At 34.6% G+C, this 26,197-nt stretch overlaps 1 protein-coding gene across 3 annotated transcripts in view; it reads right to left on the bottom strand.

Annotated features, from left to right (window-relative positions):
- Positions 1–2,039: 2,039 nt before the first annotated feature.
- AP3B1 (adaptor related protein complex 3 subunit beta 1) overlaps positions 2,040–26,197 on the bottom strand; it is a 161,189-nt gene continuing 137,031 nt past the window's right edge. For all 3 annotated transcript variants that reach the window (XM_065739772.1, XM_065739771.1, XM_065739770.1), the window contains 3 exons: positions 21,188–21,285; positions 15,898–16,036; positions 2,040–4,005 (listed from right to left, as the gene is read on the bottom strand). In XM_065739772.1, the coding sequence (XP_065595844.1) occupies positions 3,852–4,005; positions 15,898–16,036; positions 21,188–21,285 (391 nt within the window). In that variant the 3' untranslated portion in view covers positions 2,040–3,851. The remainder of the gene's footprint in view (positions 4,006–15,897; positions 16,037–21,187; positions 21,286–26,197) is intronic.

Here is a 26,197-nt window from a genome sequence, read left to right on the forward strand (position 1 = left end):
GCCATATAAGCTACTGTATGCAAAACCAGACAGTTCAGTAATTGAATACTTTTTAAAAAGAATTTGTACTAATTACTGTGATGGACCATTTCAAAAGAATACGTGCAAAAGGATTTAATCCAATCACAGAATACCACTAATTAGCCTGAACTGCAGATCAAGAGGATTTTGAGCCCTTGTGTTTTTGTGTCCTATCAAATATAGATCTTTGGAGTGCTTCACTATTGTACATTTCCAATTTTGTTCCCCTTTCACTTATCAGTTACCTTGTGACAGCAGATGACTAGAGCTTCAGTACATGTTATATTTAAAAATAGAGAAAAAAATGTTAATTCCTTCCGCCAATTTATTGTTTTATTAATATTACAGTGCTACCTTGTTCCTGAGTGAGTAGAAAAGATCACTGTGAAAACCCAAATAACCTTCTCTATGCCACTCATCATTTCACATGCTGTACATGTCCCTGCTCTAAAAACATTTTCATTACTTCCACTGTTCTTTTACATGGTATTCTATTTATATCTTCCTTTATTTGGCTCCTAGCTCTAGAATTATTTCTGCAGTTTTCTTCAGAAATGAATAACCAGAATTAAAGCTGAGTATGCAGGAAAGAATCTATTATCCTTTTATTTGACATCATTAATTATGAAAGAAATAAGGAGGGAAAATATGTTATTTTGATGGTCATGCATCCCGGCAGTGTTTGTATTCTGCTGTCCATTGATGTAACAACTTTTCAAGTACCACACTCTTTCCAATAGCTTGTTTTAAAATAAAGCACAAGTATGGAAATGGTTCTATTTAAACAAACAAACAAACAAGCAAACAAACCAGAAAAAATCCCAAATCGATAACCTCCTGAACAACAGCAGACAAACAAACAAAAAACAACCTCTATGCTCCCCTTAAATAAAAAGGACTTCACAGGGTGTATGTGTCTGGTTGAGTGGAAACAACCACGAAGCAAAGAATCTGTCAGTGCCTCACTATGCAGAAACCTTCTACTTTGCCCTTGCTCTTACATCATGGTTGTTCAACCCATAACTAGTACTTACACACTAGACCAAAGTCTTGAAAGTCTCTTTCAGTTTTAATTACTTTGGTCAGGACTGATTCAATCAATAAAATCACACATCCATTCCTTGGTTTTGTTTATATCTTTCAGTTGGTAGTTATTACTGATTTTTCACATTTCTGCCTGGTTCTGTTGCAGTGGCCCCTCACCTGCTGGTCCCTAACAGGGACCTCAATGCAATTCCCTTCCCATCTTAACCAAACCCACCTCCTGTGTCCTGATTTATACATGCAGGTATGCTTCAAGGCTGCCTGTGTCTATGTTCTTGCAGAAGCCAGATGGCTATCAGTGTGGAGCTCCCAAAAAACCTGCCCACAGTGGTAACCAGCCGTTACTTGGTACAAGCAAACCACTCTGAAGTAAATTCCAGCTGGCAATTCAGACTAACCATCTACTTCACATCCTGATAAGTTTTAATATGCTTCTGCAAATGATGAAAAGTAGGAAGGAAGGTGAATAAAAATGATACACAGCAAAAGCAAGAAACTGTTGCTAACTATTACTAACTGACTGAATTATGACTGAGCGCAACTTGTGCTGCTGATATTAAGACATGTACAGGTGCTCATGTTTAGATTTATGAACAGTTGAGATTTATTGCGCACATATTTTATTGTTTAAGTATCTGTCCACAGAGAAAGTTTCTCCCTAGATTATTATTTGGGGAAGCCAGAATAAATCTGCAAATCACATTGTCAGTCCTGTTTCTGTCAGTCTTGATACAAATACCTGTATTGAGAGTTACTGAACCATGGGACCATATCACAAAGCATTGAAAAAACTAAATACAAAAAATGCCCCAAATATCCTCATTATACACATTTTTGGTCTTTACCAGTAAACTGTATAAAGGGCTCGAGAGAGGTGGAATTTACTCAGTAACTTGTTTGACATACAGCATTAATATACTTTCCTTCAATTTACAATCTGGTAAAACCAACACTTGTTTTTTGTTTGTTTGGTTTTTTTTTTGTTGTTTTTTTCTCCTTACAAGCAATGGGTTGAAGCTTTCACAGTAGAATCTTTTCTTACAAAGTAATTCTGCACCTTTCCCTCAGCACCTTCTCACTGAGTATCCAGACCAATCTGCATTTTCTCTGTGGTGATCTTCTACCATGAATAGTTTTCCAAATGTTTGAGTAATAACTTCTACATCACACTTGAGAACAATAACTAAACAAAAAAAATCTTACTGCAAGATCAAGACTTTAGAAAATAATATAAATGTTGAATTAAAAATCTGCATTCTTTTTGAGTGCGTTAGATTCTTGTTTCTTTGTCTGCGAAATACTAATATATTTGGGTGTAATGAAACCTAGAACTGTATTTCTTACAGAAGTGCAACTTCAATACCTAGAAAAAAGTCTATTTAGAAGTTGCCAGTGAACTCTGCTACATATTAGGGCTACTGCATGGTTATACTAAATTTTTGTACAACATTTTAGAAGAAATTTCCATGATGCAGCAATACAGCATTTCTGAAGCAGTGGTACTTCCTGTTGTTTCATAAAGCTAAACCAAGCAGGACCACAGAAAGACCATGCAAGGGGTCCTGGAGACAGAATAAAGGTGCAGAGTCATCCAATTCTCTTCTCCGTGTTATGAAAACATCTGTGGCAGAGCCATGAGCTGCTAGGGAAAGCCATGTTAGAGGCAAGAACTGATACAAAATGACAAAGCTCAGCATCTTTATGTAAACTGTAAGGTAACCAGAATGAGAAGGGAAAGTCAAAATCATGCTTGGGCTACAGCCACAGTTCAACAGGCAGAAAACAGGGTGCCACCAAGGTGGCATAGCCTTTAGACTTCTCAGCACTCCCTCTGAAGCTGTGGTTATGAATTTCTCTTTACCTTAAGCCTTGGTTTATGCACAAGTGAGAGATAATCTAACTTAGGTATACAATAAAAAATTGACAGAAAGAAACTGAATGATTTACTGAGCAAGGCAAGAGTATGTCCCAACAGTCCTTCTCAATCAGTATTTTATGAATAGGGCAATTTAAAAATAAGAGTTACAGATTTTGTTTAGGAACAAAAATGTATCTGCGTATCAGAAAATTAAAATTGACAAATGCTGTCAACTTTCACAAAAAATGGTTTCCTAATGCATACATAGCATCTAATCTTGCTAATACTTACTTCAAATTGACCAGTCGTATACATGACTGACAATCATCATAGGTTCTCTAACAAAACAAGAAAGTGGCACTTTCTGCTCAAAGCACTACTTTATTGGCATCTTAACAGAATTATTTGAGAAAATCACATCAAGTAGGAGCAATATTCTTACTGGATGAGTTCAGGTTCACAAGGATTTTCAGAAAGCAAAAGATTTTCCTGTATTTGTTGTACAAGTGTGTGCTTCTCTGAAGTGCACTCATAATTGTTGCAAACGTTGCTGGAACTTAATCTATCTGCCGTTTTTAACACAATTCTTAAGCAGTATGATTTCCCTTCAGCTTCATTATCTAATATTTGTCCACTACAGAGGGGAAAAGGAGGGGGATAGAAAGAGAGGAAAGTACCAGGACAGAACAAATCGCAAATACATTTAAGAATGCAGATAACTGACAGTAAAATATATGTTTTTTGGTTAGCAAGCAGAAAAAAAGGAGACGACTTGCATACACTAGCATTCTAAAGCAGAAGAATGTCAAGAGTGTATTCTTTCCCCCACTGCCAGATGGAAGGGCTATTATTATAAATGAAAGGCAGCAGTAGTGGATGCCAGGCACTTTTGCTGTGTGCCAGATTCTGAAGTCCAGATGTAAGCAGGTTACCCCTGGGACAGGACAGGCTTCAGCTCCCGCAGCAGAACAGAACCAATCACAGTTTTCTCAGTATTTATGATGAGCTGTGCTGTAGAGCTCTCCTTCAGCTCCACTGTGACTAGCATCAGTGACCCACTGTGCACAGTCTTCGCTGCAAACCTAGAGTGGATGGACAGGAAAAAAAAGAAAAAAAGAAACTGCTGTGAACCTGAGGGCTAAAGACTACAAATACTTTTTTTCTGCAAAAGTTAAATGAGCTCATGTATCAACAAAATGCCTCCAATTTCATTAATCAATTTCAGAGAAAACTATAGAATCATAAATTACACAAAAAAATTCGTTTTTCTGCAAATATTCTAGTACTTAAGGAAAAAAAGAAAAAAGACTGTGAGAAAGCTCTGTATTTAATAATACGAATAACAAAATTTACTTAAATCAGATTATTGTTTGCATTCCAAAACGTCAGCTTCTGTACAGTTCTCAGGAACTATTTTTAGTGTACATGGTCAATCTGAATTCAGTTCTGAGGTGATTTTCATGGGTAAACACCATTTGTTGCCTCAAAGAAAATCCAATGACACTAAATGCAGTAAAACACTTCCAAAAGATACACTGTTGGGTTTTCAGAAAAGCACATCCTCTTGCCACCTCAGGAATTAATTCAGGCTAAAAAAACTCAAACTCATAAAGATCCAACACAATCCTCTAAAATGACAATGGCATGACACCACATCATTTCATCTGCAATTGTATTTTATCTCTCGAATATTTATCACAAAAACGTAGTCAACATTTTTGTACTTTCTGGTCCTACGACAAACATACAAACAAATCTAGATAAATAATATTTATCACTAATGCACCATTATTGAATTCCAAGACATGAAGAATCCACTAATTACATGGAATTAAAAGCAAAACTAGCCTTTTAAGCACTATAATGGACTGAAAAGCCATTTTAGGCACAATGAACTTCTGTCAATCCTGTTAATTCATTCTGCATGCACAGCATGGCCCAAGAGACAAGAAGGATGAGGATGGCAGCAGCCTCCTCCTCCATATCCCACAAGGAGCACACCATGCTTTTTTGCTTTTGTTATTGTTGTTGTTGCTGGTTACTTGACAACAACCAAGTTTCTGCACATGGGCTTTTGAAAACGGAACAAGTGAGGAGCAGGTCTGCGACCCAGCCTGACCCCACTTTGCAGGGCCAATCTCCTCCCGCTGAAGGACACGTGTCTGAACCAGAGCCATCTGCCTCAATTTGCGCAACATCTTCAGCCACAAAAGAACCCAGTTAGCCCTGACAACACTGCACAATGCAGAAAAATAAAACTGCTAGGCTGACAGCACGCTGTCGGCTATTCAAGAGCAAACCAACTGGTCAGTGTCTCATGTCTGACAATTAGCACGGGCCTCACAAAGCGCCTGCTCAGGCCCTTAGAGATCTGTTTAATTACCATCAACATAAAGGAGGGAGTTTATCAGGAGATACTCAAAAAACTTCACTCCAGACTTAATTAAAATATTAGCCACTTAAGCAGGAAGCAGGTTCTATTTAAATGAGAAGTAATTTCTGTCTTTTTTTCTTTTTAAACTAAGCATATCAAAATCTCATAACACATTATACTAATTAAGGAAACATGGGGCACTTCTCTAATGTCACCCATCACAGGTCAATCTATTTCTTTTGTCCAGATTACAGAAACATTCAAAGACATCTCCCTTTAATAGGAGATTTTGGAACAACATCACTACAACAAAAATTAACTACTTAGCTACTTGTATCAGAGATGTTGTGTACTTGCACTGCACTGTAAAAGATAGCTATTTCTCTTGTAGATTTTGACAGGGGAATAATTATATAAACAATAGTCTTATTAGTCACTTTATTTACTTAACAGTTGTGTCCAGGGACAACCCAGAGCGGATTATGTCTGAATATGCACATACAAAGGTCGGTAGTTGGCTCTCCTGCTGTGTATCATAGCCCCAAGGCCTGATTTTACCCCCTCTATTAAAACCAGAAAGTGATACGAAATCAGTGTTCTGAGAAAGCTGGGAGAGACCAAAACACCAGAGAGGAGTTTTTTGCCAATACTTTCACAAGAGCATTTGCAAAATCTGATTGGTGATCAATATTACTTTCCATACCTCTGAAGAGAATTCTTCAATAAATGGGAGTCTTCAGGTGGTTTGCAAAGGTGCGAAAGGTCTGAAACTTGGATAATTCTACACAGAATGTTAATATGCGTAACTAGCATCAGCTAAGTTTGTATAAATGGTCAGTGATCTGGAGTCACTTAGTGGAAAAAGCAGAAATGAGATGACATCTTTTCTCCAAAGAAAAGGATGTATAGAAGAACCTCAACAGGAATGGGTTTACCACTGCTTTTGAACTTTGGAAACTGAAATCTGCTCCTTAAAATGGGGAAGTTTCTGAAACCAGTTATAAGAGGTTGATTTGACTCTTGCAATTAATTCAGTTATTAAGGATGAAGCCTGTTGACTTTTGGTTACAATATTTAATCAGTAAAACTTATTTGCTAATTATTTAGATGTTTCAAAAACTGTCATTTAACAATTTTGTCAGTATCTGATTCTTAAGGTAAGTACATGTTATTACATTATATATGCTTACACTTATAAGGTCACGTGAATTTTACGATACGTGTATTCTGCTCAACTAAATAGTTAGACCAGAAAGCTATTAAATATCTTTCAGCAGCAAAAATTAATCACTCTCTATAGCAGGTATTTATTCTTTGTGAGGAGCTGTGGAACAGCTTTTATTTTCCCATGAGGCCAGTAATTACTTTTACTCTTTGTGAAAGTTGATATTGACTTAAAGATAAGAATTTGAATCCAAATATTTTTAAAAAGATATAAAAAACATTGAGACTTCATAGTCTGACTGAAGCCTTGGAAACTGCATTGTTAAACATTAAATGTTAAAATCTGACTTGTACACTGGTTGCTAGTACAGCAAATTTCTCCAGAACAGAGAAATTGCCATTTGGGCAACTCTTGGCATAAGAGATTATAATATCCTTGAGGTTCTGTTGCAGCAAACAAAACCAAGGATAGAGCAGTGAATATGAAAAACAAACAGACAACGAACCCACAGGGTATATGAGAAGAACATTCAGAAAACAGAACCAAATATTCACTACTAGGTTTTAGATTATTGTTTCCGTAACAATGCAGTTACCTGCATGTTCTAAGTTTTCTCAAAGATATATTCGTTTCTTTAAAAAGAACATTAATTATTCTGTTTATGTGACATGGCAAAAGAGAGTAGTTCACATATTTGCAGAAATATGGTATCTGTCAGTAGCTAAGAAAACATAACATATTCTAAATGAACATCAATAAGGCACTGTGTATTTTTATAAAGTCATTCAGTCTTTCAACAGTTAAAAATCAAATACATTCCTGTCCAAGAAAAAACTATTTTTTAATGATTGCCCTATGAGGATATTTTATTTATAGTTAGTCTGAAATCCTAATAAAGGAAAAATAAAAGAATATCAGAATTACAATGTGACAGCATTTATGAAACGCTAGCCTCACTAAGGACTAGCAGTGTTTTTTTTTCCTTTTATTTGTCGACAGAATATAGCTGCAATATACAAGAGAGGTGTTTTCACTTGGAAAGATCATGAAAATTTCAAGCCCAGGAAAAGAGAACAACAGAGTAACTCACTCTAAAAATCTAATCTTTAAAATTCACCATTTGAAAAAGTGAATTTACAGCTGAACGCTACCTGGATATTTGTTTACAACAGAGCAGGGTTTGTGACACATAATTCAGCAGCATTAAAACACATGCTCTCTGCTGTCAGGCACTCTTTTTCATCCTTGATTCCTCTATTTTAACTAATTTTTCTTCTTTTTCAGTTTTATCGCTTACCAGAAACAGTGACAATGGCCTGTGGAGGCTAAAACTTTTTTTTTTTTTAAATCTTGCACATTAAGCCTTCAATTATTGCCTGCTGAAGCAGACAGAATCCTATTAGTAAGAAAGACGATCACAAGATGCAGTGCTGTGCCCAAGCTATAGACAAATAATTAGTCCAAAGTTCATAATCGTGTAATCAAATTATGCAATGAATATATTCAAAGGAAAAAATACTACTGTGAATTGGTCTTCAATTTGCAAATGTAAGAACAACTGTAATGTAGATTCCAGTGTACCATATGGACATAAAAAATAGTTTCAGTCAGCCCTTATATTCAGCATTTTATCTTAAAATAAGTCAACGTGTATTGGTTCTCTCAGTACACAGTCGAACATGAAAAAATTATACGGAATAGCATTGCTATGAATTAATTCTGACTGGGGGATACAGTAAACCTAATGAAATAAAGCAGCAGAAGCATAGTCACAAAAAGAAACATCTTTTTCTTAACTTGGGGATTTTAACCTCTCAGAAATAAACTTGCTTAACACTGTGTTATTTAGTCACATAATTTGATTAATATTTATATTAAAGATTACATAATTATATTTTGAGATGCTTTCTTTCTTTTCCAGATGGTTACAGCTGTTTTAACATTTCTCTTAAAATAAACTGTTTAACATACCTAATTCGTTACCGCAATTTAACTTATTTTCAACATTAACAATTTTGGGATTTAATTGTAAAATCGTAAATTAAATTACATTCAAATCTGTACTGTATTTTTATTGTTTTTAATTTTACTGTGAAAGTATTTTTTGCTGAAATATTTTTTATTGCTAAAGATTTTGAGCTTGTCTTCTGTTAAAAGTGAGCAGATCACTGTATTTCTAACAACAATGCATGAATTCAGACAAGTCCTCAGAACTTGTCCAGTACACAGCACTTCTCCACATGTTCGAAGAGACACTGCATGATCTTCCCCAGTATTTCTTCTTAGTTTCAAAATTGCAGCATTTTTTTACATGAGTGAGTTTATATATCCTTTCCAAAACTTCAGTAAGCTGAAAATTTGAATCCCTGCACTGGCTCTTCTCATAGAAAACTCGAATCATCATGCCTGATCTATTTTTTTCTCATCTATTTTGTTATTTTAGTTTTTCTTAAATAGTCTAGAGTTTAATGTGGTAAATAGAAGAATCACATACAGTCCTCATTTAAAACAAGCTATGAATTTTCACTTGTAAAAATTTAGGTAATTCCAAGAAAATAATTCACCTTACGGGAATACATTAAAATATTAAACTTGCTTAGAGATCCTTCAAATCCAAGATGTTCTTCCATTCATTTAGTTTAAGTATGAAATGTTTTCTACTTAAATAACTGATTCAGAAGGTTCCTGTTTGTTGTTCAAAGAAAATGCTGAACATAATTTTCACTTTACAGCATTCTGATACAAAAGCAGTGCTGTCCTCTAGTGGACACTGAACAAGCAAGGCTGGAACAATCTATTTTGATTTAATTTATATCCAAAATAACTCACTCTTATGCTTTCAATATTAAGCTCAAATTTGACTTCTTAAAGTTCTCTTTAAATTTTGCAGTTCACATACTAGCTCCTTACGTGCAGTAAAATGTCTTTAAATGATGTTGTAGAAAGACTTATTCTTGATAACACTTAATCAAAATCTTCATGTTAACACACAAAAACTGTAATAGTACACGCAGAGCCATCTTGTTAGTGCTGAGGAAATTTTGTGTTTTGGAATACTAGGATTTGATTAAGAAATATATAGTAGAAAGTGCAGCATAAGTACATTCATTTCTAAAAATCCCATTTTTCTATAAAACTAGGAATAAATACATTTACCTAGGAGTTGTGACTAATCAGAAAGACTTTCACCACACACTGACAAAAGAAAGGTAAATAGTTAGCCTAGCTGTGTCTTTAAAAGGCTCAACATTTGTTTTCTATTTCATCTGGGATTCTATGCTAAACTTAAGTGTTAAAAGCTTACAACTTCTGTCTACAAGGAAAGCTGAAATACCAGTGGACAGGAATACACCATGCTATTTAGATTCTGTCACCTACAGGTAAAAGCTTGCAGAAGAACTTTTACCTAGGGCATTTAGCACTTTAATTAATTCCTACTAAAGAGATTAGGAAGCAAAATCAAGGCTGCAGGTTTATAACAAGTTCATTTACTTCACCATCCATCACAGCTCTCTTTAAGAGTAGGAAAAGATGACTAGGCCCAACAGCTAAAAAGCTATGGAAGCAGAACAGTCCATATACCTGCTTCACAAAAGAACTACTGAAAGAGGTCCATTTTATGTCATCGGAGCTCTCAAACAGGTCAGCTACTTAGCAAAAAACATTAGAAAACAATTCTGTTTACATACACATTAGAAACGGTCTTTAAATATGTCTTTATGGTCCTGTACAACTTATTTGTCACCCCTTGAGAGCATATATTTGGATACAAATGTAGTAACTATAGATTTACATCTATTTCTCATTGATTTCTAGATTATTATGTTTACCCTTCAATAAATGGCTGGTAGTCCTTCCTGTCTGACAGACTGGAAATACCTACACTGGTTAGCTATGGTAGGCTGACGGGGCTTGGAACTTTCTGAGAACTCTTCCAATTTAGTATAAACTGGAAGATGACATAGACAAAGATTTTCCAAGTGGACTCTTTCAAAGAGAGGATTGTTCAGTACATACATACCTACACACATGCACAGTCATGCACCTTTTCTCCCCAAATTAAGTGTTGCTGGATAAAAAGGTGTGGGGATGATAACATTACTAAGCAAGCCATTCTCTGATAATCAAAATTGTCTGTAAACAAAACCCTCTTTCCTTTGAGAATCAGTCTGCCAATATAACCTAAATGGGACATGACAGGTTGCAAAATGATAAAAAGGGGCGAATACAACTAGACTGCCTGGCTGATGCCTGGGATGGGGAATAAAGGCTACTGCAAAAGAAGTGTTGATCCCTGAATTGATCTATCTTTCTTCCATTTTCCGTTCCCTTCCTTTCCTCTTTCCTTTTTCTCTTTCTTTCCTTCTTTTTCTTTTTTCTTTCAGTATTTCATGAAAGTTTCAATACTGTGTCTAGTTGCATTTATGGTCTTCAGGTTTTCAGTACCCAACCAATGCAATGTGCTTACTGTCATATTATATAATTTCCATAATACATTTTTGGTTTAGCTAAAAGAGTGCAAATCTCCAAATGCCAGGTAGAAAATATTTAACACCTGTTAAAGACCTACTTATCCACAAAAGGTTAAAGCCATGACCTGCAGATTAAAGGTAAGTAGATGATACCATGCTTATTTTCTAAACAGACAATTTCCTGATGCTAATTGCGGATTCCTTTCAAAATACTACAGCAGCACTAGGTTAGTTCGATGGACCATTAAGTTGGTTGAGCTTAACTATAATCTATTCTTTGAATCTACGCTGATGAGTTTGGACTTTTGTCTCACTGACTGATTAGGCAATGTGCGTATAATATTGTCAGGAGTGAAAACTGTGGAAAAGATGCTCTACATTGCATCACTTTGCATTTCAAATGCAAAATTTGCCATTTCACTGCGAGAAATAATAACTAAAGAACAATGCACTCAATTTATAGAATGCTTCAGAGAGTAAAAGTTGGAGAGGAAAACAGTTCAAGAAAGCCCTGTTCTCCATACCATTAAACACTTTTTCTGACTCCAATGAAACTGCACCAGCTTACACCTATGTGTGATTACAGTTCTGAAAGAGCTTTTCTGGTATATGCTACTGCAAACACATGAAAAATTTTGTGTCACATTTTGAAAGTAGTGGTAATGTTTTGCATCATCGTTTCCATTATTTTCTTACTAAGCCATATTACCCTGAGCAACCTTTCCTTCATCCAGAAGGCCTTAAATAAAGTAGTCAGTATTTTTTGACACTTTCAAGAGGACTGTAAGACCAAACTAATGATAAGTAAAATCTGCAACTCTTCCTTTCATTCTATCACTATCTGTTGTCTTCTGCTACAATCAAAGTGAAAAAAGCCCATCCTGGTGGGAGGTTATGAAGCTGAAAACGAAGAAAGCAGAAAGACACCTGAGGAACTTTTAGAATACTCATCTGAGATGGAATGAGCAACAGATACTGAAAGTAACACTAGGATATCTCTCAATAAATAAAGCCAGTGTTAGTTAAAAAGAAAATTACTGGAAACCTTAATTTCAATAACACCTTTGTCTAATTATGTTTTGACACAGAACTGCCTAGAATTCATATTTTATATATATAAGGCAATGAGTGATACTGTGCAACGAGAGACACGGAGTTGAAGGGCTGGCCCTCAGAAGAATCAACTTCAAGGGAATAAATACGCTTAGTTATGTATCCTCTTATCTTGAAGACAGAAAAATACCTGTCAGACTTTCCACACTGAATACAAATAGCAGACATATTTTAGGTTAAATGCATTTGAGGTTACTGAGACTGATTTGATTCCCTGTTGGAAAAAAAATACTTTTCTTTCAATGTCTTTGCTTGTAGATACTGAAATGATGCCCACAGATGAATTGCAAGACTGGAAGCTTTGGGCATTTTCAGATTAATTTTGAAATCACTAGGTTAGTTCCTATGTGCTCTTCAACATATTAACACCCTTCATCTCTTAAAATAATTAACAAACAGTAGTTCTCAGAAGATGGAAATGACTATGTTAGCTTTAAGTTTTCTACAACAATCACCATAATTGCCTTTGTGAAATATTTTATGAGGAGTAATGCACACAAATTTTGCTTTAGTTTTGCAAACCCACAGAGAAAACTGTATTTCCTGTTCTAAATCCTCTAAGTTCATTTCACATTTTTGTCTTTAGTATAAGTCTTAATACTGAAAAAGCATTTCCCCTTGAAAGACTAGAGAGAACAACACAGTCAAATCTTGAGAAGAACGTGAGAGTGCACCACATTTAGACTTAAAAGGCCCATCTTATTTTATATTATTACTTTGTATAAATGCATTTGAGACACAGGTTACCATACTTAGGCAAGTAAAATGGTACATTTATTTTGCAATATGTGAATAAAAATCCACACATTCATTTTCTGACATTAATTGATTATTGATCTAGGAACTTTCACAGATAAAACTTTAAGTAAGTAGAACAGGTCAGAAAATGAAGTCTAAAATACAAGTAACTGTACTATCTGACATTTTGATCTATATTCAGTAACAGTTACATTATTACTTTCTTCTAATGATAAAAATTCAGTAGCCATAGAGTAAAGAGAGCAAAAAAGCACATTAGAAAGTGTTGCTACACTGTTATATGGACTTTAAGGCAGCCAATGTATTTGACAGGTTTACATTTACTTCACTTTTCATTGGTGAGTGCGTGCTATTCTCTTGATACTTGGTACAAGTATTTATTTTCAAATCTTCACTGTAGCTACCTTAGTGATTTTGGTGCAAAACCACAATCCTAAATAGGGCTATAAACTTAAAAAGAAGTAATTGGGTCCCACCAACATGACAACATCTTTGTCATCAGTGCAAATATACTCTGACAGAAAAAAAACCCAAGAAATATGCACCAGTTCCTGCTCATTAGATGGGCTTGTACTAAACTATGCTACTGCATTTCTAATGATTATATTTCATTACCAGACAATATACATTTCTTGCCATTAGCAGTCATTAAGTAATAAAACTCAAGTTGGGAATGACCAATTGAGAGGTTAATGCAATTCAGGCTGCACAGTGCAGGACAACAAAGTTAAGTTAAAAATAGTACTGCTTTTCCGGTGTAAAGGGGTATGTACTAAGCATTTCCAGGAAATGAACACAACTACTTCTCATAGAATAACACAGTGAGGTGAAACAAGTACACAATTTTTTCTTCCCAAATACTACTTGCAATTAAACAAACAGGACAACGGCAATACTACCAGAGAAGAAGAACAAATTAAATATAATGATATTTTTATCATATTCATTGCTGCTTTGTCAAGGTAAAAGCCAACTGCTGATTTTATCATCTTGAAATGCTGTATGTGTTGTAAAAAGAAGTCACACCACATTTCTTTCATCTACGATATTTTGCAAGAGTAGATTCTGGTTTTGTTAACTATAATGACAGAGTTGATTTTACTTAAATATATATCTATTTATATATACATATGCATAGGTATTTTAGTGGTTTCTTATCAAGATTTGAGAGTATTCATTAATAATTAATCAGTATCTATGAATTATAATCTCAGATATTCATTTATCTAAGTTTAGGATTCATTAACGACAACACATCAGTCTTTAATAGATGATCAGGTTCATCACAGTATGAGTTAATGTTCTCATTTCTGTAGTTGCAACTGTAGCTACATAGTATTTGTGACTTCTGCTTACAGTGAAGCAAATGATGGACTGTTTTCTAAACGCCCATCACTTGTGGGAACTTCTAGCAGGTGTTTAAATTGTCATTTCTCCCTCCTGGACATTATAAATGCTAACTAGTCAGTAACTTCTACAGTAGTCAGATTATATTCTGTTCCAAATGAAAAGAACTCTTCAGCTCCAAACACTTCAAATTTTAGGATGCTGTAAAGTGCTCTGTATATGTAAGCCCTAAAAGAAATTGTCCTCTACTACTGTCTCTGAAGGAGTGTATCCCAGCAAGTAAACCTTTGAGTTACTGGCTCTCTTTGTGGAAAACTTCCTCCTTCTTATGAAAAGCCAGAGAAAGCAAGAACTAATAAGAAATTTCTCTACAATTAGGAAACCTGTGGCTGAGTTAGATACTAAGCTATCATTTTCAGTAGCCTTTTTGAAACTCAGACACAAAACAATCCATCCCTATGCACAAAGTATAATGTGATGGATAGGAGAAACATGGAGAACACCTGTATACCACAGATACTTTAGTCTCCCTTGACTGACACTCTCACCTAGTCTTTGAATTGATATTGAGAATTCAGGCTGCACAGATCCCTGAGGGATGCAACAAATGAGGACACTTTCACGGAGGAGCAGGTGTCAATAGTGACAATCATTTCAGTGCAATCGCACTAGCTGTACCATGTTTTTATGGTGAAACAGGATTTTATCATTGACCGTATCAAATGCATAGGAAAATCCAGCTGGGTTAATGTTAATGCAATGCAATATAAATGCCCAGTGATGCAAAAAAGACAAAATCCAAAAGAAACATATCAGCTTATTTGAGCTGTGTAGGCTTCATGGTTCTCAACATTCCAAACAGTCATCTAAGCCAGCAGAATTTCAAAGAAAAAGACTGTTCTTTATCTTAGAGGAGCTACTTTGTTTTTATTTAAACAGCAAAATTCAGGAGGCTAAGGTAGCAGCTTCCAGTGATGTCTTGCCGTTATTATTTTTGCCTACTCAGTTTTCCATACATAGCAATTTTCTTGTTTTCTCTTGTCACAAGTGACAAGGCATACAGATTCACTGGACTAAATATTTTCAGTCAATCACATTATGAGCTATGATTAACAAATAGCCATTTTGATTCGACTTACATTCTGTACCACTGCTTTTTGATAAAACAGGCTGAACTGGAATCAGATAGAGTCATTGACTTCCTTGGCTGATGAAAATTACATTTTTCCTTGCACATATACAGGAAGAAGAAAATGTTCTATGTATGTTCAACCTGTAATTTAAATGATCTTCATCTAATCATAAATTAAATAATCATGTAGTTTATGCTGTTGGATATTACAGGTAAAAAAAATTAATGTCGAAAAAATGAAGCTGCTTCTCTCAGATTATACATCCTATAATAAGGCCTACTTTTGGAAAGACAAACAGAAGTCAGAAAAATACGTAGACACTACTGAAAGTATTGTGCTTTGAAAAGGCTATCTTTTCTCTTTAAAACAAAACTAAGACACAGATCTACCTTGCTATGTCCAGTGAAGTTTAGATGTTTAATGTACAGTACACATTCAAATGAACAGTGACAAGTATTCAAGTTAATATCAGGTTAGGACTCTCTGTTCACACCGTATCTATTAAAAGTGCAGACAATAAATTTTTTCCTAATATCAGAAAATGCTGATTTTTGAACCAATTGAAATTCATATTAAAAAACAATCTCGCTGCAAATGACATGTATTCTTACCTGTGTATTTTATCTTGACCAGAAGGGACTACACCCAGGTTTGCTGCCTTCACTAGTCTCTCAATTATTACACGACTAGTAGAGTTCTGAGGAGCAACATCTATGGTAGCAGATGTCTCATTCATTCCTGTCAGCATCCCTGAAACATTACATATTTCATAATGATACTTTAAGATTTGTTTGCTTACCATGCATAAAACCAAGAGAAGAAGACTTTTCTAAACAAACGAAAACATATGCATTGAAAGTTAAATAATATGTTGAGAAAATAATTTTGTTTGAAATTATATAATTACATCAGTTTAATGTATTATTTGAAAAGCCATATTACTAGAAAAAAAAATAGTAGTAACTGAATAATTACATCTGTTTAATAATGCAACTGTGAAACCAGGGTGCCTCTTTTTCTCAAAAAGCATAACCTACACATAAAATGTAAACACATGAATGAAATATTGGATAACATTTTTTTAGGAAAGTCCAGCTTATGTAAGGCCATATAGAATGACACGTTCTAATCTTTCAATCATAAAATAATCATACATAATTATAATTTAATATCAAATTGCTAAAAGTAAGCTTGTAATTTAGTCAGTAATCACTAGATAAATTTAGTTCAAGAAGGTAAAGTCATCACATTACAAACTGTGAAATTCAGTTAGCACCTCTCTCTTTAAGATGTCACAATAAACTATTTGATGAAAATAATTTTAATATTACTACAAAGTGGAACAGAAATATCAAGATTACATCAAGGCATATGAGAAAAAAGTAAAGAAAGAAATATTGTTCAAGGTCATTTTAACAACAGCAATCCAACATTTTCTCTCCTATCAACATTTCTTTGGTTATAGGAATTATTTGCAGGACACTCATGATTAATATCAAACAGTAACTACACCTTAGCAATGTGTGTGTATTTGTACATCATGCTCAGAAGCTGAAAACACGAACAATGGAACACAGTACTTTTGAAAGAATGATCACACATCTGAAATCAACAATAACAGCAGTAACAGAAACAACGCAAAACTCTCAAAAGCCTAATATTTTAGAGCTGCACATACACTTCTAATCCATAGCAAATAGCACAAAGATGCTGAGCATAGCAATTAAAAAAAATAAATCCAACATTTTGATGCACTAGAATGAGAATTAGCTGCTGTTACAAAATAAGAAGTATCAAAGTAAAAATAGAATAGCTTATGAGTAAATAATGGGATATTTTTGAACGTGATCTGCACTTGAAGGGAACAAAAATAAACATGCAACTTCTATAAAAATCAGCTTTGTCTTGGGAATGGTACATTCTGTTTCAAATTGTTTAACTTCACTATTAGGCAAAAGCTTTAAAAAATACATACGCAGACTAGAACTGCTTTTAAGCAGAGCACAGGGACTGACATAAGACTGCTGAGAGATGTGTGTACTCATTTAGGATTTAAACCTTCTCCATTAAGCTCTATTGAAGAGCAAATGCTGAATAAATGAATGCAACTATGTTTATGTTAAAAGCCTGTTTCCCGCAGCATGTAATTAAAGGAAATGTTGTACAAAGCCAGTACTTTTGTCAACCTCCTGTAAATGGAAAGATGGATAGCACTCAGAGAAGTGAATGCATTGCTTCATATTTAACCTTAACACTCTTGTCATTAATGGTTTGTCTAACTTGTTCTATAAAAGACAAGGTACTGCTCCATTGAAGTAAAATTAAAAAAATCAACTAAACCATGCTTTTCAGAACAGAAGATTCATTATCGTCAACTAATGTATTGGCATAAAGCAAAGTAACATCCTATCAAGTAAGGCACACATTCAATCTGCCTTTCCACCCCCCTTTATTTTTAACTCATGCTGTTTTATTGTTATAGGCAATTTGTACCACTCAGCATGACAGTGTAAACTGAATCAAGATTAATTTACATGCAAAAGAACACTTAGGAGAGCAGCATGGTAAGCAAATGTATTGTCTCGATTGCTGAGGTGGAAAAGAACCTGGAAAGAAAAAAGGGTGCTCTAATTAAGGGGCATCAAATATGATTGCTTGTGGTAGTCAAGGGCCAGAATGTCCAACCATTTAAAGAATTAGCATCTTGCTTGTTAGGAAGACAAGTCGGATGCATAAATTTTAATAAAATTAAGAAAACAATTTGTTCACTCAACCAAGTTTTTTTTTTTCCTGAAAGTACATACACTTATACATTTCTTAAAATTAATCACAGAACTATTTTAAAAGGTGACAGTAAGTAGTGTGGGTGGAAATCCTTACACATGAAGTAGTTTTACCTGGCTATTTAGAAATCATTGTCATAAAAATTCTAACTAATACCCAACTATAACAATCACATGCCACATTTAATATTGCATGAAACATTAGAATTTAAGAAAACTCAAGTCAGAGAGCAGCAATTGAACTGATTTATCTAACTGATACATTGAAATAACTATACATGTTTTTAATGGTAAAAGGAAATGAAATTGGAAAAGTTATACTGGCAGACAACAAGATATGTTAGCAACAAGATTAGTCCTGTGCTGAATCAAGCCCTGAAGGATTTTTTCTGTTGATATTTACAAAAGCAGATAGGTAGAAATTTGGATACAGAGATCCCAGCAGCACATGCCTGACTTCTACTAAATTCCTCCTAAAGAAGCCCAGCTTTTCTGGAGAATATGGTGTGATGGGATATGAAATCTTCAGGCCTGAAGTAAAAACACTTAACCAGAGAAGTATTTTAACAATACTATTTTTACCCATTGCTTTGGAATTGTCAAAACATTAACGTTAACTCAGCAGTGGCTCTGGGACATTACCTCACAGGAGGATTCCTCAGTTCAGGAGGAGAGGAAAGGCAACATGGTGTAAGCAAGGTTAAACCTACCATGCACAGCATGTGCACAAATACAGCTTTCGAGGTTTGCTGCTACTACAAGATAGCCTTCACAGCCATGAATATTCAATAACCTGTCTGTTTCCCTCTCCTTACGCCATCAGGAATAAAATGAAAGAACACAGATGTAACAGTCAATGCAAAACAGCATAGTGTAATTGAGTAAAGATGTGAAGCAATGAAATGTCTTCTGTGTTTCAGTATAATGCTAGGTATTTCTCTTTAGCATTCTTATTAGGTTATACTTACAATTTTAACGTAAAAATCCTTAAAACCTCTCATTCTCCCTTAGCATAGTCCTCTGTTTCTAACATTCTCCTCATTCCTTTACTGTTTCTTTTCCTTGCTAGTTTTGGTTGCGAATAAAATAAGGCATTTCCTATTAGAAGACTTGAAAAATCTCATGTCCAAAAAGACAGTAAGTAAATAAACAAACAAATAAATGAAAACATGATATGCAAAAAAAAAAAAACAAACCAATTTTATAAATCACATTAATTTGGAGAATAAAGACACGTGGGAGTTAAACACAAAACAGAATAATACATACTAACTTCTAAACTGTCATGCATTTATTGCTGCAATTCAGAATTTTCATTTAGCAAGAGCACATAGTAATTCTCTTCAAATACTAGCTGTTCCTAGGTACCTGTAATAAATACTTAGGTAAAATTTGGAATGGAGACCTCTATTACTAGGAATATTCTGAAGCAGCTGAAAAAAAAAATGCAACTGCAAAGGTTTTTAAACCTGTGGTAAATTTGCCAGCATCAAGTCCTGCATCAAAGAATGAATTCAGGGAGACAGAGAGAGCAATACAGAAATGCCAAGAGACCTTCATGGATTTACAAATACTTCATATAAACAAATTTTCAAATAGCTTTATTCAGAGTAGCCTTTCTGCTCTATTAAACATAGCAAACAGCTGCCAGATTTATTCAGACAAATAATCAACAACCATAGAAGTAAAATGGCAGAAGAAAAAGGAATTTTGGCAACAACTCCACAGAGGAACACAGCTATTCTCCAAGTACACTTCTACTATGTGCTCGTGGTTCTGTATGGCCAGTCAGGAGGAAAAAAAGCCCTCAGTCACAGCAAAATGTACAAAAACTCTATCAAAGTATCTCAAAGCAAGCAAATATAAAAACATGGGGAAAACAGCACAGTAACCTGCCTTTCTTTCCCTACAATCACAGCTACAAATTTTAGAAGGGAACAGTTTAAATAAATGTGCTACAGCCTCATTCAATCACTCACCTTAGGTTGCTGAGCAGGTATAAAGCAGAGACGCAGGCTTTAGCAAGCAAAGGGTAAGAACAGCAGATAAGTATAAATGGGTTAAGAAAGCAAAGCACTACCCTAACTTTTCATTGCAATGGTAAGCTTAACTGAAAATGTTCTAAACAGTATTTAAACTACTTGCTTAATCTTTCAAAAATACAAACACAAGAAAAGCTCTAAAGCAATAATTATTAATACACAGACTTACTCATTGGTGTTCTCGACATGGATATACTGAGTTTCTGAGCCTTGTACAGCAGTGAGACAGGATCCCACGGGTATATTCTTATCTCAGTGTAGAAAGATTTACACATGTAAATCCCATACACTGAGATAGATGAATGAGTAAACATTGTTGCATTTGAATGAATCCAAAATGCAATTATTTATATTCTAAAATGTCCAGGAACTACATTCAACTTAAGGGTAGCAGTATGGAATGTTCCATTTAATTCCCACTTTCCTACCAACTACAACTGTCTCTAATTATTTTGTATAACATAATTGAGTTATAATTGAGCTCTCATAGAGGATTTTGTTTGGACTAGGTGAAGAAACTTCTTTAAAAACACAACATTAAAAGAATGCCTGCTCAAGTATATAGAAGATGTCCCTCTTCTGAAACATTTTTCTGACAAGAATATTCCTTTTATATGAAGTGTTTAAAGGAAAAATATGAAAATTTCAAGTAATTGAAGAACAAGTACAATAATGGCAATTAACAGCAGCCTTGAAAAAAAGACCAGTAAATACAAACAATGGTATCAGTATGTATTTGATTAACTTCTGGAAGCTGAAGTTCTAACTTTCTGCTTTACTCCTAGCAGGAAACAACATATTTCATGACAGAAGACAAAACTCTGAGCCAAAAGACTGTTTCAGGGTGAAGGGTGGTATCTGTGTTTTTAAAGGCACACTGAAAACCTGTCAAATAGCACTGCATGTCCTTTTAAAGATATTTTTAAATTAAATCATTAGTATCAGACTGAATACTAATAGAGACTAACACAAGCAGCTACACTGGAAGCACTTGCTGTACACTTGGAAATTGAAAGCCACACAACCTCTTCTAATCCAAATACATTTACTGAAGCTTCTAAAACAGCTTTTCTCACCTTGTTCCTTCTTAAAGTCTTTCTCTGACATAGTGACAGGCAAAAGCAGTTCTCCAACAGGGGGCTGAATGTTAACATTGAAATGATCATCCTTGGTGCTGGGAAAAGAGAAATTACAGAGAATCAATGAAGTGCTTCAAAACAGATTTGTACATATCAACTATGAAATCTATATACAGTGTAAAAGCTACCTGTTTGATTTCTACCTTGTTAGCCCCAAAGTCTGCTAATTTCTTACATCAGTAAAGTTGATCCATATTCTCCAGTACTAAGGTAGTATAAATATAGAATGTATATTCCCATATTTCTGAATTGATAGCTTTCATTCATATTACAGTTAATTTTCAATCGATATAAACTATATGCTCACAAAATTATTCATTTTACAATTCTTTTAAAACAAATGTTATTCATTAATTCCATTGTCAGAAACAGCTGTCCCAGAAATCAGACTAATTTTGGCAAAGACAAATGGTACTATTATGGTCCAAAATCAAAACAATAAATTTGGGAGTGAAAAAAAAGGCATTATCACTTCGTAACATTTCCTATATTTATATACAAACACAGCAGAGTGGCTGATATAAAGGCACAATGGAAATTGGCAGACAGTTTAAAAAAAAAAAAAAAATTGCTATCCTTAGGACATCCATGAGCCCTGATGCAACTACAAGTGCTCATAGATCTAGCAGATGTGATTGCAGGGCTACTCTATAATCTTAGCTCAGTCATGGAAATTGGGAGAAGTGCCATTTTCAGGCACACAGAGGATAAGAAAATCATGAGAAGTAGTCAGTATGGACTTGGCAAGGGGAGGTCATGCTTGACCAGCCAGAAGAGCCTGGTGGATGAGGAGGGAACAGTACACGCTGCCCTCCTGGACTTCTTTAAGGCCTTTGAGGCTGCCCCCTGTGAGATCCTAATATAGAAGCTGTTAAAGTGTGCTCTGGATAAGCAGTCCAGTGAAGTGGATCAAAAACTGTCTGAACATCAGGGCTTAGAGAGTAGAGATCAGTGGTACAATGTCCAGTTGGAGGCCAGTAACAAGCAGAGTACCCTAGGGGTATTAGTATTAACTGGGACTAGTCCTGCTTTAACATTCTTCATTAATGATCTGGACCATCATTACTGATCACTGGAGGTCTTCAAAAGCTACCCAGCCATGGTCCTAGGCAGTCTGCTAACCATACCCATTCAATTCTGTAAGTTTCAAGCTATTCTGCACTGGAGTTTTCCAGGTCCACAGAAACTTTGCTATATTTGAGTGACTAACTATAGCTTACAGAATTCATCTAGTAATTCAGGATCAGTATATTCAGTCAGAATCCTTATTAGATCTTAGAAGCATGAGAAATTTTTTGAAAAGAACACCTTTTATTTTGATGTTGTACTAAGTGGTCAATATATATTGATCACTGATACGCCTCAGATATCCTAAATATCATTAGAATGGAAAATATGTTTGGTTGACATTATTTAAATTAAGTTCAAACATGTTACTTTTTTTTCTTTTTAAAATAAGTTTGCAGCTTAAAAATTTTGGAAGAAAATTGACTGATGGAAGGAACAGCGTTAGATGATCAATACAGAAAACATGTCTCTTCATCCTCCTAAAGATGAAAAATAAGCCACTTGAAGACTGGAAAACATTTAATGGTCCTGTTACTAAATTACTAAAACTTTAATACTTATCACAGTTACCCAAATTCACAACCAAATGCACTGGTACTAACACATGCATTTTCTATCTTTTGATGGATGATAATTATGCTTATGCATGCAATCTCAGCATGGGCTTTTCAAATAAGATTCAGCATTTTGTTGATAGATAATTATTATTTAGTAAGCATAAAGTGAAACAATCCCTTGAAATCTAGGTATTATTCTTTTTACAAAAAATCCTTTATTAAAAGGTCCTTTAAAATACTGCTTTGTTAAGAAATTTTCACATTTTTTCTCCTGTATTTCTTAAATACCATCCCCTCTAAAGTCATTAACAGACTAAAAGATCACGGATAGGTTGATTTGCTGATGGGATTAAGTGTATTGCAAAATAAAAAAGTAGTTTCTTGAATTTCCCCAAATATCTAGTTAATAAAATTCCAGCATGTTTAATTTATTTATTCATACTTTGGATATTAACTAATATTAATAATGTTTGAATAAAAACCTAAAGAAATGTCTCAAAGACTGAGAATGGTAATGTTTAAGAAGTCTGTCAGAGAACTGGATAAAATTGGCTAAAGCTGCACTGAAACAACTCTTAGGTGGCAGTGCTCAAATTTGGCTGAGAAATCAAGCTGAAGAAGCATATCAGAAAATAGTTTCTCAAGCCACCAAACACATAAGTTTCTAAATTTCAAAAATTTAAGATTGCATTTTCTGATATTAGCTAGTAAAATTGATAAGATACATCCTTGGTGAAAAATTTACTCTTAAAGAGAAGCCTGCAGAAGAAAGCTCATGAAGAATCAAACAAACAGAGATGTTTGAGAACAATACCTCACCACTACAAAGCAATGTCCTTTTTGTTTTGAACTGTGAATTTAGGCAGAAATAGTCATGCATCGTTATGCTTAGTGTTGCCATAATAACTAATAAACTGTGCATATTACATCTTTCAAAAAAAGACTTCTGTAAGACACAACTTTCATGGTATAATTCAAAGGATCACATGAATTTATGTTTTAATGTATACAATGAAGATGAACAAATGAAAGGTGATAATGCTCACATAGGAACACAGGGAAATCTACTAGTTCTGTGACAGATGACAATGCAAGACAAACATTAAATCCTGTAGACAATGTACAGTTTTAACTATCCTTCATATGGCTGCAGTGGGAGCTAGCCCCTGTCATTTGAAACCATTATCCATTTTCCTTATTCTTCTTCTCTTCTGATTTTTTAAAAAGGGTTCATTACAAAAGGTAAACAGAAGTTCTCTCTTTAAAAAAATCTGAACTCTTTAAAACTAATAACCTGTTCAAGAAGCGTTTAGATGAGGTGCTAAAGGACTTAATTTAGTAGTTGGGTAGAGATAGTGATAGGAGGATGGTTGGACTAGATGATCTTATAGGTCCTTTCCAACCTTATGAACTTATGAACTTATAATACAAACGAGCATTCTTCAGACAGCAGTCTTAATTTTTAAAGCTTATTATTTTAGCAAGATGTGGGGAAATAATCTTCCTGTGATTTACATGCTTTTCTTCCTTTTTACTCCCAGCAGAGTAGTGGTATATGCTTGACTCAGAATACATCCATTGAAAAACAGCTTACTATTTTTGTCTTATATTCAAAAGATCTTCACAAATGATTAAAGAAAAAGAGAATGGAAGAGGAAGAATACCACATTCCAGATTTCTGCAAAAAGAAAAAAGTATGGGAGACTTCGCTCGTATGTTCTTGCTGAAGGAATAAGTGACATTCTGCTTTACATGAAAAAAGACTTGAGAAACAGAAAAAAAATCAGAGTACATGTTCATGTCCAGCCTCGCTTTCTCTAGGTCAGTTAACTATCTAGATATATGTGCTTTCTGGAGCTGGGCCAACTGACTACTTTAGAGTAATGAAGTAAAGAGAAGAGTACAGGATTGCTTGTCTTAATATCCAACATCTGTAAACAACTTAGTGATCTGCTGACAAAGCATTAGGGAAGGAAATGGCAAGAAACAAGTAAAAATGCAATTGGCTGATGTGAAGTCAGTTCTGCATCTCTAACATTAACTTTTAATACATTCCATAACATATTCTACTACATAATTTTAATCATTTGATTTTTTGTAGGCATGTACATTTGAATGCATTTTTATACTTGAATGAAATACTGACTGCTACCCAACCAATTCTCTTCATTTATTCTATTTTGCAGGTAGAAATTCTTCTTGGGAAGATTCACACATCAATCTAGAGTGAGATAAGATAATCTCATACTGCAAAAGACCTCTCTCTACTTTGGAAAACAAAACGTAGACCAAAAGCGTGCAATAAGGTTAAAGTCACAGAGAGCAGATTAGTAAGGTTTCCAAATTTCATTCATGGATTTCACTTCATTTAGGATGTTGCTAGTTTTTCCCTGCTACTGCAACCTCTTTTGCAATAATCTGCAGAACTCTCTTTATAGAGAGCAGAGTAGATAACATGAACAGACACGGCCCTAGCTCTTCTAGTAATATTTGTCCTGCATTAGGTGACTTGTCCGTACCTACAAAAATCTCTGCCACAGATCATGATGTTTTCCCATTACCTCATTATTCAGCGTAAGAAAGAAAGGCAAAAAGTTGTTGCTTTTGTGCCACTTTTCCTTCGTGGGAGCTCTGAATGTATTCTTTGTACTTAAGCCTTGAGAAAATTAGAGTTAGATGAAGAGGTGAAGGGCATGGACATTTTTGCTAAATGTCACTGTTTCAAAGAGAACAGAATGACATCCTACATACTTTCCAAAATATCACAGGAGAAGAAAAACAGGCTCTCCGTAAATTCATTTTATATCCAAAGTTGCGGTTCCTTCATAGCTTCAGGAAATGCTACAAGAGCAAGAAGGTACGAAAAACAAAGGGAAGAGAAGGTTCCTACCTTTTTTCAGCTCTCAAAACTGTAAATATGACACCTCCCTTTCACACTGAGCCACCTTCTAAACACCTAAAATATGTCAGAGATTTGCCTACTAGCATTTACAAACACAGCCAGGAACTTGAAATTCTAAATACATGCACATGAAACAGCATAAAGCATGCATGCACTGTAACTTTCTGCCTCTGGAAACTTCCTCGCCTTTCATCTCTATGGATTTAAATGTCTTAATTCCAAGGAAATTCAAAGCCAAATTCTGACATGGTTAAACTCCTGAAGTTTTGTGACATACCAGATACTAAAAATAAAATAAGAGAGAGTGATAAGATTTTTGAGGCAGTGATTACCAGTAGCTCAACGATTCAGGAGAAAACACACTAAGGTAAAAATATGGATAATAGAAAAAAATATAATCTACAGTCAGTGGATTATACT

The sequence above is a fragment of the Cyrtonyx montezumae genome, unplaced genomic scaffold, assembly GCF_038088225.1.
Source record: "Cyrtonyx montezumae isolate F1298 unplaced genomic scaffold, pur_monq_1.0 scaffold_25, whole genome shotgun sequence".
Lineage (NCBI taxonomy): Eukaryota > Metazoa > Chordata > Aves > Galliformes > Odontophoridae > Cyrtonyx > Cyrtonyx montezumae.